Raw genomic sequence first — 19,681 nt, forward strand, 5'->3', positions numbered from 1 at the left:
CTCGGCTGTAAGCGAACTACTAAGAGAGAAAAACAACAAAACAGGAGGAGCACTCCGTAGTGCGATACCTTTTAATACAATAAAAACTGCGCAAATACAAAAATGCACTTACTAGATGTATGCAAGTGGCAAGCATTCAATAAGGCATATAGCCCAGAAGAGAACCATCCCCTCATGGGAGAAGAACCTAGGGCTGCAGTGGCCAGCGGCAGCGAGGGTCCAGATGGTAAGTGGACATCAGGTAGCTCTCCGTCAATGACGGTACCTGCACACAGTCACCTCGGAGAGCTACCTGATGTCCACTTACCATCTGGACCCTCGCTGCCACTTGCCACTGCAGCCCCAGGTTCTTCTCCCATGAGGGGACAGTTCTCTTCTGGGATATATGCCTTATTGAATGCTTGCCACTTGCATACATCTAGTAAGTGCATTTTTGTATTTGCGCAGTTTTTATTGTATTAAAAGGTATCACATTACGGAGCGCTCCTCCTGTTTTGTTGCTAAGAACTTCACCCATACAATCTACCTCCTTTCTCGGCGGCCCCCCTTCCTTTTCACCATCTAAAAACCTAATGTATAGAGGCCTCTATCTTTCACCTCTAGTCCAGAAAGATTGTCTATAATTTCTACAATCTGTAGCATCTTTACCAATTGTTTAGATCTGTCCACCATTTGACATCTTCTGTACCCTCATCTTCTAAAAACATTAAAAAATCTCCAGGATCCAGGAGTCTGTTACCACAAAACCACCATCTTGTAATGCCAATGTCATCTCCTACCTCCTGTCCAGGATTTCTTCATCACATGTTCTATACCCTCCATAGGAGATCCACACATCATCTTCTTTCTCCTGTCTAGTAACACTAACCTTTTTCTTCTACTTTGGTGTTCACGGTGTTTGTTGTTAGGTAATCAACAGTGCAGAGGTTTTGCCCTTTTTGCCTGCTGCCCAAAACAGAACCTAACTAACACATTTGAAGCAAAAGATGGGTGAACTAGAACAGAATCTTGGAAACACTGAAACTCTGGACAAAAGCTCACACGACATGGCTTTTGTCGTGTGAGCCATGACAAAAAAAAAAATCTCAACACAAAATGGGGTTCTAAAGGTCTGAATGATGGAATGTTTCAACAAAGCCTTTTAGCCTAGACAAAGGCCAATGGTTACCTGTAAATCTGCATCCAGGCCAGGATTACATTAGCAATGAAGCTGTGAGTCAGGCCATGGATATGAAGCCTTAAATCCAGCTGCAACCAGACAGGGCATAAGGCCAATACATGATAGTGAACACAGCAAGTATGTAAACACAAGAGGCTTCATATCTTCCCCAATGTCAGCAGACATACTTATACATATATTACATCTATACATCCGTACAGGAGCCCAGCACACAGATCAATCTACACTGAGAGGCCAAAGAATTAGAGACACCCTCTAATAACGAGTTTGTCCACCTTGAGCTCTGATCACAGCCGATCACCTTCTTGGCATAGACTCAACAAGATGCTAATACCGTTGCTGAGGAATGCTGGTCCATGCTGACATAATGGCAACTCTAAGGTGGGTCAGATTGGATGGTGGCGTTTCCAAGCTTTGAAGTGATCTTTCGATTTCGTTCCACAAATGCTCAAGAGAATTGAGGTCAAGGGACTGAGCTGGCCATGGAAGCAGGTTAAACTCTGATTGATGTTCCTCAAACAAATACAAGATCAAGCATGGTGGAAAGGGCCCACAACAGGCGTCTTTTCCTGTTTCTGTGAAACCAAAGGCACTCTTGATGGTCTCCTGCTGCTAAAGCCCATACTTTGCAAAGTCCATCTTGTTGTTCGTTGGAAAATGCTTTGCAATTCCCCTGCATTGAATTAATCTGTAATTCGTCATGTTGTTACGTGTGCTACTCGCCTCTCATCCCTTTCGTTCACCAGCCTTCTTCAACCACAACACTCCATATCGCTTGAAGTTCTTTTTCTCAACTGCCGCTTTCTAAACACCCGAGATACTGTTGGATGAGAAAATCCTAAAACAGTCGTCGTTTCAGAGATGCTAGCACCAGCTCTTCTTGCACCGATGATCATCCCTCATTCAAAGTCACAAATCTTTCGTCTTACCCATTTTGACATTAACTTCCATAATAGCCACGTCGTCCAAAGCTGAGCGCTCCTTATGTAAGCAACTCTGCATTGTTACGTCACTCTACGTCACTATTGGACTGGTTTTCTTTCAAATAAGGGGTGTCTCTAATTTTTTTCCACTCAGTGGTATAGGTACAGTGAAAATATTATCGATCACCTATCTAGGAATGTACAGATTATATATTGACACTCTATATATTACACACTTCAAGTAGCAGACAGTGTCGGGAGTCCTACGGAACATCGGCAGCAAGAGGTACCTTCTTATTCCTTAACACTGTTTATAACTGGCGATCCTCATTTCTCCACACCGTGTCTTTGACATGGGGAGGAACACAGCAATAAAGTCTGCGCACAGTCTGATACGTATGCAAATTAAATAATGCCACTGTATAACTTTTTCGTACTAGTGTTATGAACACTGCTCTGCAGTACCACCATGAGAAATGGCGAAACGTGGTGCAAGGATCAGGAGGAGGACAGAGCTAGCTTGTTGGGGAGCGCGAGAACGGGGACACAGGAGGTATAGTCTACAGTCCTGAGAATCAGAAAAAGGAGGAGTGGCTACCAGAGCCAGGTCATCAATGAGGGACAACCCTGGTTACCGAGAATCAGGTCAGTCTCTCTGAAAAAATGTCACATCAGCGTCCCATGACTTTGCCAAGCTCCCACTGGTCACATTCCGGGACTTGGATTGTCACTAGGGCAGCCGTACTGAAGGAGAATATCTACGCACTCTGTGCTGCCAGCTCGACGGGCATAGGCAAGTGGAGTGAGACCACGGGCATCACAGCACTTCACATCCACGCCGTACTGAGAAGAAGAGAAAATAACATTAGAAGATGCCTATCTCCAAGCCCAATCCAACACAAATGTTCTTTGTGCTTACCCATATCAGAAGCTGAGTACACACAACGTTGGCCATTGCTGCCGATAGATGAATAGCCGAACGCCCATCCCCGTCTCCGTACGTTTCATTCACCTCCTCCTTCGTACCATGAGCCAAGAGTGTCACCACCATCCGCAGATCGTCCTCCACCACCGCCCTTAAGAGCTGCTGTCCCAGAGGTACGTCGGAGGCCGGCAAAGGACACAGGAAGAGCTTCTGCTCATATTTAGCACGGATCCAGCGTTCCTTCTCCTCCCTGTAACATAAGAAAGAAAAAGAAGCTGTGATTACTTTCATTCCAGGATCTTTATCAGCTGGGGAAGTTCACTGCTCAGCAAATGTGGAGAAAACACGACTGCGGTTGTAGGGACTGGTCCTCCGCACTATACTGTACATATAGGGACTATATGTCTATATTTAGGAAATAATAAAACAAGTGGGACATCCAAAAAGGTTGCCAAACACTTGTCAATATTTTTTTTCTCGATATCCAGCAGATTCAGTCACTCTGATTGAATTTGCTACAATTCAATGCCAAAAATGATGCCTGATCCTTCGTCCCGGATTGAAGATGTGACTGGAAGTTGGGAGCACGAAGGTAGCAGCGTTTGATTATGGGACAACTGATGTGTTGGCAACAGAATTTACACTCAGCTATGTGCCAAGCGCATGTCTTCTCTCAATCCCTGCCAGGTGCTCCTCGATGTCTCTACCCTCCCATGGCGCCTGTGTCACATGACAAATATTAGAGGGCAAACACCTGTGTCACATGACAAATATTAGAGGGCAAACACCTGTGTCATGTGACAAATATTAGAGGGCAAACACCTGTGTCATGTGACAAATATTAGAGACAGACCACTAAAGGCCCCTAGGGCACCTTGAGAGAGAAGAGACAGGGAGGAGCGCCAGCGTTGGAGAGAAGAAACACGCAGGCAGATAGGCAAATGTAAGCTCTGCTGCCTACACTTTGCATTGCCCAGAAGTGTGTGTGTGTAGGGGGGCGGTGACACATTAAATGAGGGTGCACTGGGGGGCCCAGCAGGCAGTACTTGGCTCCACAGATATTCAATAGATTAATTTGTCAGCCAAGTGTAATCCAGCGTGAGTACATAGCTCAAACCGAGGGTGCCAAAACTCAATCACATTACAGGCCAACAAACCGAGGGTGCCAAAACTCAATCACATTACAGGCCAACAAACCGAGGGTGGCAAACTCAATCACATTACAGGCCAACAAACCGAGGGTGGCAAACTCAATCACATTACAGGCCAACAAACCAAGGGTGGCAAACTCAATCACATTACAGGCCAACAAACCGAGGGTGACAAACTCAATCACATTACAGGCCAACAAACTGAGGGTGCCAAACTCAATAGCACAACAGGCCAACAAACCGAGGGTGGCAAACTCAATCACATTACAGGCCAACAAACCGAGGGTTCCAAACTCAATCACATTACAGGCCAACAAACCGAGGGTGACAAACTCAATCACATTACAGGCCAACAAACTGAGGGTGCCAAACTCAATAGCACAACAGGCTAACAAACCGAGGGTGGCAAACTCAATCACATTACAGGCCAACAAACAGAGGGTGGCAAACTCAATCACATTACAGGCCAACAAACCGAGGGTGCCAAACTCAATCACATTACAGGCCAACAAACCAAGGGTGACAAACTCAATCACATTACAGGCCAACAAACTGAGGGTGCCAAACTCAATAGCACAACAGGCCAACAAACCGAGGGTGCCAAACTCAATCACATTACAGGCCAACAAACTGAGGGTTCCAAACTCAATAGCACAACACAGTGTTCTCCCCAGGATCAATCAAGTGGGCGGGCCGCCCAGGTAAAATCAATTACCGCCCGGCTGGCTGCGTTCCCAGCTGCCATCACCACGTGGACAGCTATCGCACTTGGTTACGTAGCAAAAACCAGCGCAGCTTCTGAATCTGCACAGAGCAGCGCTGCAGAGTAGCAAAGTAGTCGTTACCCATAGCGTAGCGTGTCCGTCCCTTTCCTGCACATACAGGCTCTATTAGAGTGTAGGACGGAAGCTAGCTTTCACTCACCGCTCCTCGCCGTTCGGGGTTACCCTGCTTACATGTCACCGGCTCATAGCTATGATGCCCTCTAGTGGCGAGGCGCCACTGCATAGCGACATAGATGTGAGCCGGTGACATGCAAAGCAGGGGAACCCGAACGGCAAGGAGCGGTGAGTGAAAGCTTCTTTGCTAATAGAGCCTGTATGCGCCGGAGGGGGACGGACACGGTGCTGCCCGGTAAACGACTACTTTGCTACTTTGCTACTCTGCTCTGCCGGGTTATGTTTGAAAACTCGTGGGGAAGAGGAGAGGGGGCGGGACATCTAACACATCAGCTCACTGAGCTGAGATTGTGTCAGCACGGAGAGCCAGTGACAGGCAAAGCAGGGGAATCCGAACGGCGAGAAGCAGTGAGTGAAAGCTTTTCTGCTAATAGAGCCTGTATGTGCAGGAGGGGGACGGACACGCTGCTGGTAAACGACTACTCTGCTCTGCCGGGGGATGTTTGAAAACTCGGGGGATGAGTAGAGGGGGCGGGACATTAACACATCAGCTCACTGAGCTGAGATTGTGTCAGCAACACGTCACGATTCTGCTCGGCATTTGGCAGAGGGGGTCAGGGAGGGTTGCACTGGAAATATGGCTGGGTCACTCGGGGGGGGGCGGGTCCAGGCTGCTATGGATCTCATGGCTGGAGCAGCAGATGAGTCAGTGGAGCTGTGAGAAGCTACATGCACAGCTTGATGATACTGACATGCTGTCATAGCAATGTATTCAAAATAAGATGTCATCAATGCTGTGTGCATACCTGAACCACAATGCAGTGTTCTCCCCAGGATCAAACAGGTGGGCGGCCCTGGTAATATCAATTACCGCCCGGCTGGCTGCGTTCCCAGCTGCCATCACCGCGTGGCCGGCTATCGCGCACGCACGCTGCTCCTGAATCTGCACAGCTCTGTGCACGAGATCTCGTGCAGTCATTGGCTCAGCGGTAGTAAGAGGCGAGACCAGCGCCCAAGGCTAAGCCGACAGTCTGTAGAGGCTGTCATAGTGCACGGACACTACTGTCAAGCCTGTAAGTATCCGCATCCGCTGCCACCCCCTAAGTGTGCAATGTGCCCCCACCCCTACACTTTACCGTCTGTGTGCACCGCTAGCTCCAGGCTGTGTCCATCATCCATACACATGCCCCATGTGGTTGCCAGCGTACACATGGGCGCATGTGTAGGACCTAATTAGTGCATATTTAATTTTCCACACCGCCAAATTTCCCCGTGCCGCCCCACCCGGCAACTTTTTCATGCCACCCGGCTGGAAAAAAATCCTAGGGAGAACACTGCAACAGGCCAACAAACCGAGGGTGGCAAACTCAATCACATTACAGGCCAACAAACAGAGGGTGGCAAACTCAATCACATTATAGGCCAACAAACCGAGGGTGCCAAACTCAATCACATTACAGGCCAACAAACCGAGGGTGCCAAACTCAATCACATTACAGGCCAACAAACCGAGGGTGACAAACTCAATCACATTACAGGTCAACAAACTGAGGGTGCCAAACTCAATAGCACAACAGGCCAACAAACTGAGGGTGCCAAACTCAATCACATTACAGGCCAACAAACCGAGGGTGCCAAACTCAATCACATTACAGGCCAAAATATAAAACGAAGTCTAAGTACTGGGCCAGGTAGAAACACCTAGCAGTGTGCGGTTTACAGATTAGACTGATTATGCAAGACGGACTGTCTTTTGCATGATGTCAGCTTCCACACTAGCCGAACGTCACCAGGGAAAAATTAAGATTTTTACACAGACATTATTTTTAGATCAAGGGCAGGTTGGATAACTGTATATCCAATACGGAGTCGGGAGACAGGTTTTAATTGTACATTATGTTATGTTAGACTGCAGTTTAACTTTAAATTTAAATAAATATCTAAATGCAGGTAACGCTGATATGATCATTGATAGGTGGTCATCTTAACCCTTTAGCAGGCAAACTATTTAGAGGCTTGCAAGTGCTCCAGGTCAATTTATTTTAGCACATTTGTTTTTATTTCTTATTTGTTACATTTCCCTGCTTCTAATTAGTACTGCTGTAATGTGTATTTATGGCCACTTGTCACTAGGGGGCAGTGTGAGATAATAACAAAGGACTACTGCTTTCAGTTTCTATATTTTCTGGTAGTAGAGAGAGATCAAAGCATTCCAAGAATTTACAGCACGAGTTCTGCCGACTGAGGCCAAAAGCAGAGCACTTATCTCAAACGAGATAACTCTATTGAAGCTAATGGGTTGAAAGGATCCCTAAGTGAGAGGGATGTGGACATATATATTTCCTTTTAAATAACACAAATTGCCCGGCTGTCCTGTAGATGCTCTGCCTCTAATACTTTGAGCCATAAACCAAAAACAAGCATGCAGATCAGATGTTTCTGACTGAGGACCTGTGTGTCTGAAACGCGTCAGCTGGCAGCCTGTCTGTTGGATGTACCAATAAAGCAATCTGGATCTTATTTTTCATATGGTGTGCTGCGGGCATTTTTCCTGTGGTGTGTTTCTGACTAACTGTATTAGCCGCATGCTTGTTTTAGGTGTGTGATTCAGACACTACTGCAGCCAAAGAGATTAGCAGTATGCCAGGCAACTGGTATTGTTTAAAATAAAATAAATATGGCAGCCTCCATATACCTCTCACTTCAGGTGTCCTTTAAAGTGGACCTGAACTCTTGCACAGGACAGAAGGAAGACAGAGAGAAATGCATCCTTTATGTAGAGAGTTTAGCCTTTCTAATTCCCCCTTCTATGTGACAAATCACAACTGTAATTTGATCTCTCAGCTGTGTCAGCTGGTTGCCTCCTCAGAGCAGCTAATTTGTTAACCCTATGTCTGCTTCCATGAAAGAAGGAAGCAGACACACTTCAGATTTAGTGCAGGATTTGTATCAGCTTTAACAGAAATGTTTCTCTTTAAAGGTTGTTATGCTGATGCTTATCTTTTGGCGCAGAGAGGAAGTTCTGAGTTCAGGTGCACTTTAAATGTCCTCACACAAAATGATGGAGAAGGATCATGATGGGAGAGATGGAACCTCTCAGTTTTCCCCGCAGTCCAGGCTCACCTTGAGCTCTCAGTAGTTGGCTTGGTGTACCCCTCGGTACAGTGCTCCCACACAGAATTGGCCAGGCTGTTTCCGATGGCCATCATGACCATAGTGAGCTCCACTGGCCAATCGTCCAGATCCAGGGAGCGCACACGAGACAGATGTGTCCCCAGGTTACGGTGAATGCCGGAGCACTCTATACACATCAGAGAGCCAAGGTTCAGGCTGGCCCAGTCTGGATCTAAAACACAAGAAAAGAGGACAATAAGGTACAAATAAAAATGTTCCTAAGGGCCTGTACACACTGCTGCGCTTGCGGTGCGTTTTTAAAAAAGAATTTTTTGAAAATGCGTTTTGAAAAAGAATGAAAATCCTGATGACTTGTACACACTGGTGCGATGCGTTTTTAAAAAAACGCAAACGCAGTGCCTGCTGCGCTTTTTTAAGCGCAGCGCATGAAAAACGCATGCGCTTTTTGCCTGCGTTTTTCAGAAGTCAGTATCCCAGAAGACTCTGCAATGTCCTGATTCCTGTTGAAATGTAAACTAGAAAAAAAACAAAGGATTCTTTAGCCAATCAGCAATTACAAGAAAAACGCAAACGCACAAAAAACGCAGGCAAAAGCGCATGCGTTTTTAAAACTACAGGCACTTTAAAAACGCATGCGCTTGCGTTTTTGCCTGCGTTTTTCAGTGTGTACAGGCCCTAAAATGCCAGTCTTTTCTATGAGCAAAAATAAGTGCAAATATAAGATTAGGAGCGGCACACCTTTCCGTATAAGGTCGGGTGCTGAGTCCTGGATGCTAAGCCAACATCCAAAATATATCATGAGGTTGAAGAGTAGGCTCGCACACCAGCTTCTCACACCAGACTGCACTTATCTGATGAAGGGGACCCGCAGTGGCCCCGAAACAATTGTCATGCTCTGTGTTTGACATATTATGGATTAATAAACAACACTTTTGGCTCTATTGAGAAGCTGGTGTGCGAGCCTACTCTTCAACCTCATTTTCTATGAGCAAAGAAGACAAGTTCTTGTGAAAACCGCAGACTCTGGTGTTACCTTATTTCCAGATTTCTACCTAGGCAAGTTAATGCTGCATTTGGGTAAAGGAGGTGTAGTAATGCTGCACTAGGGCAAAGAGGGGCAGCAATGCTACACTGAGAGCACGGGGGTGGAACAATACTGTAGTGGAGCCTTGACAGTAGAGGAAAGCTACAGTGGGGCTAACAAGCTATGGCAGTATTGAACTTGGACCCAGAAGGTGAAGTATAGCTGTTCTACAACGGGGCCCTAGTGTTTTCCAAATGCTTTGGAATGGTTTACAACATAAAACAATGCTGTACTGAGGCTCAGAGAGTGGAATATTCCAGCACAGAGGCCCAAAGAGTGGAACATTCCACCACTGAGGCCCAAAGAGTGCAGTATTCCTGCACTAAGACCCAGAGAGTGGAACATTCCTGCACTGAGGCCCAGACAATGGAAGATTCCTACACTGAAGTCCAAAGCGTGGAACATTCCTACACTGAGGTCCACAGGGTGGAACATTTTTGCACTGATGCCTAGAGAGTGGAACATTCCAGTCCTGAGAGTGGAACATTCGTGCACAAAGAACTGAGACACAGAGTGTGGAACATTCCAGCACTAAGGCCCAGCGTGGAACATTCCAGCACTAAGGCCCAGCGTGGAACATTCCTGCACTAAGGCCCAGAGAGAGTGGAACATTCCTGTACTGAAGCCCAGAGAGTGGAACATTCCTATACTGAAACCCAGAGGGTGGAACATACCAGAACTGAGGCCAAGAGTGGAACATTCCTGCACTAAGGCCCAGAGAGTGGAAGATTCCTGCACTAAGGCCCAGTGTGGCAACTTCCTCCACTAAGGCCTAGCGTGGAACATTCCTGCACTAAGGCCCAGAGTGTGGAACATTCCAGCACTAAGGCCCTGCGTGGAACATTCCTGCACTAAGGCCCAGAGAGTGGAACATTCCTATACTGAAGCCCCGAGAGTGGAACATTCCTATACTGAAACCCAGAGGGTGGAACATACCAGAACTGAGGCCAAGAGTGGAACATTCCTGCACTAAGGCCCAGAGTGTGGAACATTCCAGCACCAAGGCCCAGCGTGGAACATTCCTGTACTAAGGCCCAGTGAGTGGAACATTCCTGCACTAAGGCCCAGCATGGAACATTCCTGTACTGAAGCCCAGAGAGTGGAACATTCCTGTACTGAAGCCCAGAGAGTGGAACACACTGAGGCCCAGATGGGAAAGCAATATTGCACTGGTGCTCAGGGGGTAGAGCAACGATGTATTGGTGGCCAGAAGTTGAATCAAGTTAAAGCAAAGCTGAATTTCAGACCAGAGACAAAACAGGTGGGACAATGCTTTACTGGAGCTAGAGCATGAAGTAAAAATAAACGGATGCCCAGAGATTGAAGAAACGCTGAACTGGGGCCCAGCCGATACAGCAATGTTCTGCCGGGGGACCAAAGAGGGGTTCAATCCTCACATAGGGTGGATACACAGTTACCATACCATTCTGAGGGAACAAGACAAGGACACATACATATGAGGAGAGCAGAGTGTCGGGCAGAGTGGACAGGCGGGTACTCACTGGGAGTGTCACAATCTACACACAAGCTGTTCCCTCTCACACTCCGGATAGACTGAATGGCGAGAGCATCACTCTGACTGCCGAGACGTGTCTGGAACGAGAGCAGAGGGTTGATGGTGGGGGTGCAGTGAGGGCAGGAGAGGTGCAGGTCAAGTGAGCATTCCACAGTGAACAGGACCACCAGTGGACAGAGGATTTCATTACCACACCTTATTTTTGGTACTCTCACAGCTCTGCAAGCTGGCCAGGATTTGGCTCTCGATCGCTCGGACCCACAGCTCCCGATCGTCATACATGGAAGCCTCAAAGTGCCAACTCTGACCGGTCAGTGACATGATCATGAAGCCGAAGGATTCCTCAGGTTCTGAAATAGAGAGAGGAACAACATTGTCATATCTCAAAGCAGTAAATGGCCACTGCTATCCCATAGAACACTTCGACCCACACAGTCAACATGAAAATAAAACTATAGCCCCCCTTGTTATTACGATGCAACAATCCACTACCCCCCCCCCCCCCCCCCCCAACACACACACATACACCTCGTATTACTGTACCATTACTTTACTAGAGTTGATTGTTTGTAGCAGAGCCTATAGAACAAAACAAAACCAAAAAAAACCACAATCATCTGGATCAGGTGGTGGATTTGAAAGGCTCTGATTTGTTGTGATCTCTCCTAACAGGTACGACACATGATCATAAGCAGCGAATCAGAGCCTTAAAGCAGCAGGGACAGCCATACTACCCCAGGAAAAACAACAACACATATGTAAGCAGATAAATACTTGTTCTACTTTACATAACATACCGGTATGTATTGTACTGTCCATGTTTTGATTTTAGTGAATTTTATATAGTAAATAAAAAGAAAAAAACTGTTCTTGGCATTTTCCATTTTGACTGCCTCTGACTGAAGCCAATCCTGATGTAATTTCCTCTCTTACTCTGTTTTTTGTCTCCTATAAAATGCACTGTCATATCCAGCTTGCTTTGTTAACAGATGGGAGCTCAGCATAGATCATATTTCAGCAGCTTCACACTGAACTGCCCTCAGCCAATCAGCGAGGAGCAGGAATGTGGGAGGGGACATTCAAATGACTCTAGCAGGAACACCCAATGCTCCCTGGAAAACACCAATGATCGAAGTTGGAATGTGAGAGGGGAGATGACAAGCTTCCCTCTCCAAGGCAATAGACCAAATAGAGCCAGGCTGACTGAGATAAGATTTAATATAGCAGAAACATTAATGACTATATTAGAATTGCTTGCGATGCAGGGTCAAGTTGTAGACTGCATAATAAACACAGAGCAGTGGGTAAATGGAATTTGATTTTATGACTGACAATCCCGCTTTAAAAATGGAAATATCAAGTAACGGGTAATTCAAGCTAATCATAAAGACATGTTGAAGTACCAACATGAGCATTTGATATAAGCGACTTGGTTATAGTCCAACTTTATCTAATGCTGTGTTCCCATCTGTTAACAAAGCAAGCTAGATATGACAGTGCAATTTCTAGAAGAAAAAAAGGGAGGAAATAACATCAGCATTCACTTCAGTCAGAGGTAGTAAAAATGGAAAATGCCTGAAACAGTTTTCTCTTTATTTACTATATAAAAGTATATAACATATGTATTGGACAGTACAATACATATGTTATATAAGTAGAATAAGTATTTATCTACTGATATATGTGTTTTTTCCCCTGGGATAGTAAGGCTGTCTCTGCTGCTTTCATTGATAACCTCAAGTGGTAATACAGCCATGTCGTTCATCCCACATCAGCCATTTTACAGAAGTCGTATCCTCCTATTTCTCTGTGCCCGGCATTAGCTCAATGCATGTTTTACAAGGTCCTAGAATAGCTGCTATGCCCAAAATCTGCCACCAGTGTGACCCCTTTCCCAAAAGAGACCGTAGCCTCAACATTCAGTGCGTTCATTACCCTCTCCCGTAGCGAGGGCCCCCTCAGGACGCTGCGGGCCACTGCTCTTTTTCCTGCGGTGCTTCTTGCGGTTGGCATGTGGAGAAGGTGGAGGATCTAATTTGGGACTTGCTGTGCCCCCCATATTTGCAGCTGGATTGAGGGAGTCACTTGGAGAGACACCTATAACGTTATGACCCAATGAGAACAAACAATCAATTTCAATGGAACAGGGGGGGTGGAGCTTCGTACTCCGAATCCCCGCTTGGCGGCCCGCATCTCACCTGTTGCCGTGTCACCCCATTGCTCCCCGCTACAGACGGAATATGACCTCTGGGCCAGACCGACCCCTTCACTCTTCCCATTGTATGTCGACAGACTGAGGCCACTGACAGAACGCTCCGAGGACAAAGAGTTGCTGGAGAGTGAGCCCCCTACAGGATAATATTAGACAACGCATTCAGGAAGGGTAAGCTGAGGAGATGAGAGCCTCATCAGCTCGAGGATGAAAAGTAAAGGAGTTTTGAAGATGAAGCCTTCTGGAATGGTTACTGGGTGACGTTCCAGGACTCTACATCATGCATTAAAGAAATGGAGATCCAAGATTAACGTAACTACTTTGATGGTCCCGTGCAAGTCCCAGGCACTGCGACAATCTCTCCTACAAGTCCTGCTCAGATGATCCATTCACCTACAGCCCTTACTGGTCAAACTACACACGTCTTCCATCTCTGACCACGGACCTCACACTGACTACAAGGAGCTCCAGCCCATCTACTCTGACTATGCATCAAACTCCAATCCAGCATTGTCTGCCAAATACTCAGCCAAGATGCTAACTCACAAAGTGGGAATCAATGAGATGAGTTTGTCTCATATTCAGAGACCCTGCGATGGATTCTCACCAGGGCAGACAATAATAAAGAACTGCAGAACCACTATGAACCGGACAAATGAACCAAATGTAACTACAGTCTATGTACTATGGAGGCGGTTAGGTGGAGAAAAATGAGTTCTATGGAGTAGGAGGAATGAGAGGAAATGTTGTTAAAGAGAACCCGAGGTGGGGTTCTGACAATGGTATCCACATACAGAGGCTGGGTCTGCTTACATTGCCCAGCCTCTGTTGCTATCCAGATCCCCCCTAAGTTCCCCCTGCGCTCTGCTATCCCCCATAAATCACAGCCGGGCTGTGTTTACATCTGTACTGTCAGTCTGCGTGCTCCCGCCGCCTCCTGCATTGCTCCGGTCCCCGCCCGCATCCCTTCCCTCCAATCAGCGAGGAGGGAAGCGGGCGGGGACCAGAGCTATGCAGGAGGCGGGGGATCGGCGAGAGTGACACTACATAGGTAAACACAGCCCACTGCAACACGCTGCGTGTCGGCAGCACGGCTGTGATTTATGAGGGATAGCAGAGCGCAGGGGGAACTTAGGGGGGATCTGGATAGCAACAGAGGCTGGGCAATATAAGCAGACCCAGCCTCTGTATGTGGATAGCATTGTCAGAACCCCACCTCGGGTTCTCTTTAAACAGAGCATAGTAGGAGGGATTTTAACCTTTTAGCAGCCAATTTATTTAGAGGCTTGCAAGTGCTCCAGGCCAATATATTTTATCACTTTTTTTTAATCTCTTTGTTACATTTTCTTTCTTCTAATTAGTACTGATGTAATGTGTACTTATGGCTACTTGTCACTAGGGGGCAGTGTGAGACAATAACAGAGGACTTCTGTTTTTAGTTTTTATATGTTCTGCTAGCAGAGAGACATCAAAGCATTCCAAGTATTTACAGCACGGGTTTTGGCGACTGAGGTAAAAAGCAGTGCACTTATCTCAGAGATAACTCCATTGAAGCTTCTAATGGGTGAAAGGACCACTATCGCAAAAAAAATAAAATAAAAATACATACATATAAAATTTACATTCTTCCCAGAGTAGAATACATTATAACCTACTTTTTTCCTACGTTACTGTCACTTATAGTAGGTAGTAAAAAGCTGACAAGATTTGACAGATGTTTGACTAGTCCATCTCCTCATGGGGTGGGGGACTCTCAGTATTTCCTTTATTCGTTTTAACAGCTCTTCCTGGAAAGGATCTGTATAAAGATGTCAGCCAGCCTTCCTATTTACATACTATTCCAGCAATTGGACTGAGTAACTGCTGTTTGGTAAGGGCTTTGTAAAAGAAGAAATACCTGAAAATCCACTAAGAGGAGATGGACTAGTCCAAAACCTCTTATCTCTCAGATTTTTTACTATCTACTATAAACAACAGCAACACAGGAGAAAAGTAATTTATGGTTCATTTTACTCTGGGAGAAACCTACATTTTACATGTATTTAAGTTTTACAATTTTTTGCAATAGTTGTCCCTTAAGGAGTTAGAAGGATTAGGTGAGGGTATACAGGTAAAAAGGAGGGTTTTTACAGGATAATAAGAGGTGTTATACTAAGATATGGGGAGACTAATAGGAGGAGTTTTATTCAGTAATGGTAGGGTTAAACAAAATCAACAGGATGAGTCATACTGGATAGTTATACTTAAAGTGAACCAGAGACGAAGCACCCTCATGTATTTTACCATATATATCAGTGGGAACATTAGAGAAAATGCCTACACTGCTCTCTGTTTCATTCTTCACTGCTTAGCCTGCTTCTTATCAGCCCTGATAAAATCCCAGATTGAGCATTCACTCTGGCTTTGCTAAGGAATCATTATAGCTGAGTCATTATAGCAGAGCCACAAGGGGGCAGGCTTGGGCTTGAAAAGGCATCAGAGAAGACAGACTCAGCTATAATCATTCCGTAGCAAAGCCAGACTGAATGCTCAGTCAGGGATTATATATAGGCTGGTAACAAGCAGGCTGAACAGTGAAGAATGAAACAGAGAGCAAAGTAGGCATTTTCTTGAATGTTCCCACTGATATATATGGTGAAATACATGAGGGTGCTTCGTCTCTGGTTCACTATAAGAGTTAGGGGAAGTACATAACAAAGGAGGGGTTTCTTTGTATAATAGGAGGGGTTATACAGAGAAGCAGGAGGGATAAAGTATTACACAGTGGGTTAAACGGCATCAGGAGGCGGTTTATACAAACTGATAATAAGGGTCAAACAAAACAGTAGGAGTTGTTTAACAAAACTGGAGAAAGGATTATACAGAATAGTAAGAGGGTTTATACTGATTAAGAGGGGTTACAGAGGAAAATAAGAGCTGGTTTATACAACAAAGGAGGAGTTAACTGAAAAATGGGAGGAGTTATAAAAATAGTAGGCAAGATTATAACGCATGACGGTTATACAGAGAAATAGGATAGGTTGGATGCACAGCACAATAGAAGGGGATTCCAGACTAGGAGGGGATGTACAGAAGAGAAGGAATTGTACAGGACAGGGGGAGGAGAATGCTACAAAATAATAGGAGGGATTAAATTGAGTACTTGGAAGAGTTATACAAAATACTGGAGTGTAGGAGGAATATAGAGAACAGTGGGAGTGTACAGATTAGCAGGAGGGGGCATACAGAACAGTAACAAGTTACACGGAATAACAGAAAAGGTTTTACAGAATAGAAGGGGTTACACAAAATATTATGAGACTACCCATGGTACCTTCTCATCCTACCAACAGGAAGTGGAGGAGAAGAAATGTAGACATTGGAGAGAACTCTGCATCGCAAGGAAGAACCACTCATGGCACCTTCTCATCCTACCAACAGGAAGTGAAGAAGAAGCAAAATGTAAGAAGAGATGTAGACATTGGAGAGAACTCTGCCCTTGCAGGCACCAGAGGAGGAAGAACCACTTATGGCACCTTCTCATCCTACCAACAGGAAGTGGAGGAGAAGCGAAAGGCAAGAAGAGATGTAGACGTTGAAGAGAACTCTGCCTGGCAGGCAACAGAGGAGGAAGATCCACCCATGGCACTTTCTCATCCTACCAACAGGAAGTGGAGAAGCAAAAGGCAAGAAGAAATGTAGACGTTGAAGAGAACTCTGCCTTGTAGGCACCAGAGGAGGAAAAAACACCCAAGGCACTTTCTCATCTCTCCAACAGAAAGTGGAAGAGAGTGAAAAAAATAAGATGCACTTGAAAAAAAGATCTCTCCCTCACAGGGACTAGAGGTGGAAGAACCAGTGGTGACTCCTTCTCAAATCACCAGCAGGAAGTGGAAGAGAGAGTGAGGAAAAAAAAAAGAGGTAGACATATGGAAATAACTCTCTCTTGTAGGCAATAATGGAGGAACAAGCCAGTTAAGGCACCTTCTCTTCTCATCATCTGAAAATTGTAAAAAAAAAAAAATCCCAGCATGATAAGAGACCATATGAATAGAAAGAGGGGCCTCTGCCTCACCGCAGCTAATGGAAGAGAGATGGGGATATGGATGTAGACATCAAGAGGGAACTCTCCCTCACACGCTGCTTTCCCAGACATAAAGTGAAAGACACGAATGAGAGAAGCTCTATGGACAGCACGGTTTGAGGAGGTCATGAATGGCTCGTTCTCTGCGCACCAGCAAAAAGGAACAATGCGGGAACTGGACGGTCAGCTTCCTCGCCAAGCCTTGGAGCCCGAAGCATTCACCTGATAACCTTCCTGTGAGACTGCTGAGGATATTACACACTGAGGTGGCACATTTCCAGAATATTCTGCAGAATCCGGGATTCTTCTTGTTGCCGTTTCCAAAGCTTCTTGCCAGACCATTTGTGGTTGATACCTTCCTGACTACATCTATTGGCTGTTTTGAGGAAGAGCATGGTTTGTAAATTAATCAAGCTACTAAAATGAGAATCCCAACGTTTGCCTATCGGGGAACAACTTCTCCCAGGTGTTACTGTGACCACAGCAAAAGGGGTTAGGGTCAAATAAATTATAGTTAAAGTGGGAGGAGTTATAGGTCTAACTGAAGCAATTATATGTAAAGTGGGAGGAGTTATAGGTCTAGCAGACGCAATTGTAAGTAAAGTGGGTAGAGTTATAGGTTTAACAGAAGCAATTATAGGTAAAGTGGTAGGAGTTATAGGTCTAGCAGAAGCACTTATAGGTAAAGTGGTAGGAGTTATAGGTCTAGCAGAAGCACTTATAGGTAAAGTAGGAGGAGTTATAGGTCTAGCAGTAGCTATTATAGGTACAGTGGGAGGGGTTATAGGTGTAGCAGAAGCAATTGAGTAAAGTGGGAGGAGTTATAGGGCTAGCAGAAGCAATTACAGGTGAAGTGGGAGGAGTTATAGGGCTAGTAGAATAAATTATAGGTACAGTGGGAGGAGTTATAGGTCTAGCAGAAAGATTTATAGGTACAGTGGGAGGAGTAACAGGTCTAGCAAAATAAATTATACAGTGGGAGGAGTAATAGGCCTAGCAGAAACAATTGTAGGTACAGTGGGAGGAGTAATAGGTCTGAGAGAAGAAATTATAGAGTGGGAGAAGTTATAGATCTAGCAGAAGCATTTATAGGTATACTGGGAGGAGCTTTAGGTCTAGAAGAAGCAATTATAGGTATAGTAGGAGGAGTTAAAGGTCTAGTAGAAGCAATTATAGTCATAGTGGGAGGGGGTTATAGGTCTAGAAGAAGCAATTACATGTATTGTGGGAGGAGTCATAGGTCTAGTAGAAGCAATTATAGGCATAGTGGGAGGGGTTATAAGTCTAGAAGAAGCTATTATAGGTGCAGTGGGAGGAGTTATAGGTCTAGCAGAAAGATTTATAGGTACAGTGGGAGGAGTAACAGGTCTAGCAAAATAAATTATACAGTGGGAGGAGTAATAGGCCTAGCAGAAGCAATTGTAGGTACAGTGGGAGGAGTAATAGGTCTAGCAAAAGAAATTATAGAGTTGGAGGAGTAATAGGCCTAGCAGAAGCAATAATAGGTACAGTGGAAGGAGTTATAGGTCTAGCAGGAAAAAAATTATAGATACGGTAGGAGGAGTTATAGGTCTAGTAGAAATTATAGGTAAACTTGCGAGGCGTTACAGTTCTAGCAGAAACAAATATAAGTACAGTGGGAGGAGTTATAGGTCTAGTAGAAGAAATTATAGCTACAGTGGGAGGAGGTAAAGGTCTAGCACAGGGGTAGGGAACCTATGGCTCGGGAGCCAGATGTGGCTCTTTTGATGGCTGCATCTGGCTCAAAGACAAGTCAGTAGAGGTTGATTCACTAAGCAGCGCAGATTAGTGTGGCAGCCCAAGTAATGCACTACTAACTTAGTCACACTCTCCCACAACTAACATCAGCTCCAATTGTCCCACTGCGGACCCTGTCAGGTCCAGTGACTTTGTAGGACGAGATCCCTGCACTTTGATTGGCCCAATAAGGCTATCTGTCACTTGACAGGCAGCCTATTGGGCCAAAGTGTGGGATTTCGTCCTACAAAGTGAATCAACCCCCAAGTCAGCTAGCTAATTGTACAAGCTGTTAGTCGGTATTTCTCCTGTCTGGCTCTCGGGGAAATTGCTGATGTTGCTGAAACCCAAGAGAAGCTGAAGATGTGTCTGTATACACATCTCCATAGCAACAGGGACGTGAGCCCTCTGCTGTGTATGCACACTGTCCCAGTTTGAAACATATTGTATGGCTCTCAGGAAAATACATTTTAAAATATGTGGTGTTTATGGCTCTCTCAGCCAAAAAGGTTCCTGACCCCTGGTCTAGCAGAAGCAATTGTAGGTACAGTGGGAGGAGTTATAGGCCAAGCAGAAGGATTTCTAGGTACATTGGGAGGGGTTATAGGTCTAGTAGAGGAAATTATAAGTACAGTGGGAGGAATTATGGCTATAATACAATGAGCTATAGATGCTGCAGGAGTTATAATTGTAAGAAAATAAGCTAGAGGTACAGTAAATTCAGAATGAGTTTAGATGCAGTGGGAGGAGTTATATGTCTGGCGTGAGGTGTTATGGCTGTAGTGGAAGGCATTATGGATAGAATACGATGAGCTATAGGTAGAGTGGGAGGAGC

General features: G+C 45.4%; 1 protein-coding gene across 2 annotated transcripts in view; it reads right to left on the reverse strand.

Annotated features, from left to right (window-relative positions):
- Positions 1-467: 467 nt before the first annotated feature.
- Positions 468-19,681, reverse strand: part of AGAP3 (ArfGAP with GTPase domain, ankyrin repeat and PH domain 3) — a 179,265-nt gene continuing 160,051 nt past the window's right edge. For both annotated transcript variants that reach the window (XM_068235247.1, XM_068235246.1), the window contains exons 12-16: positions 11,009-11,163; positions 10,800-10,890; positions 8,202-8,424; positions 3,023-3,278; positions 468-2,946 (exon numbers count right to left, since the gene is read on the reverse strand). In XM_068235247.1, the coding sequence (XP_068091348.1) occupies positions 2,809-2,946; positions 3,023-3,278; positions 8,202-8,424; positions 10,800-10,890; positions 11,009-11,163 (863 nt within the window). In that variant the 3' untranslated portion in view covers positions 468-2,808. The remainder of the gene's footprint in view (positions 2,947-3,022; positions 3,279-8,201; positions 8,425-10,799; positions 10,891-11,008; positions 11,164-19,681) is intronic.

The sequence above is a fragment of the Hyperolius riggenbachi genome, chromosome 5 (assembly GCF_040937935.1).
Source record: "Hyperolius riggenbachi isolate aHypRig1 chromosome 5, aHypRig1.pri, whole genome shotgun sequence".
Classification (NCBI taxonomy): domain Eukaryota; kingdom Metazoa; phylum Chordata; class Amphibia; order Anura; family Hyperoliidae; genus Hyperolius; species Hyperolius riggenbachi.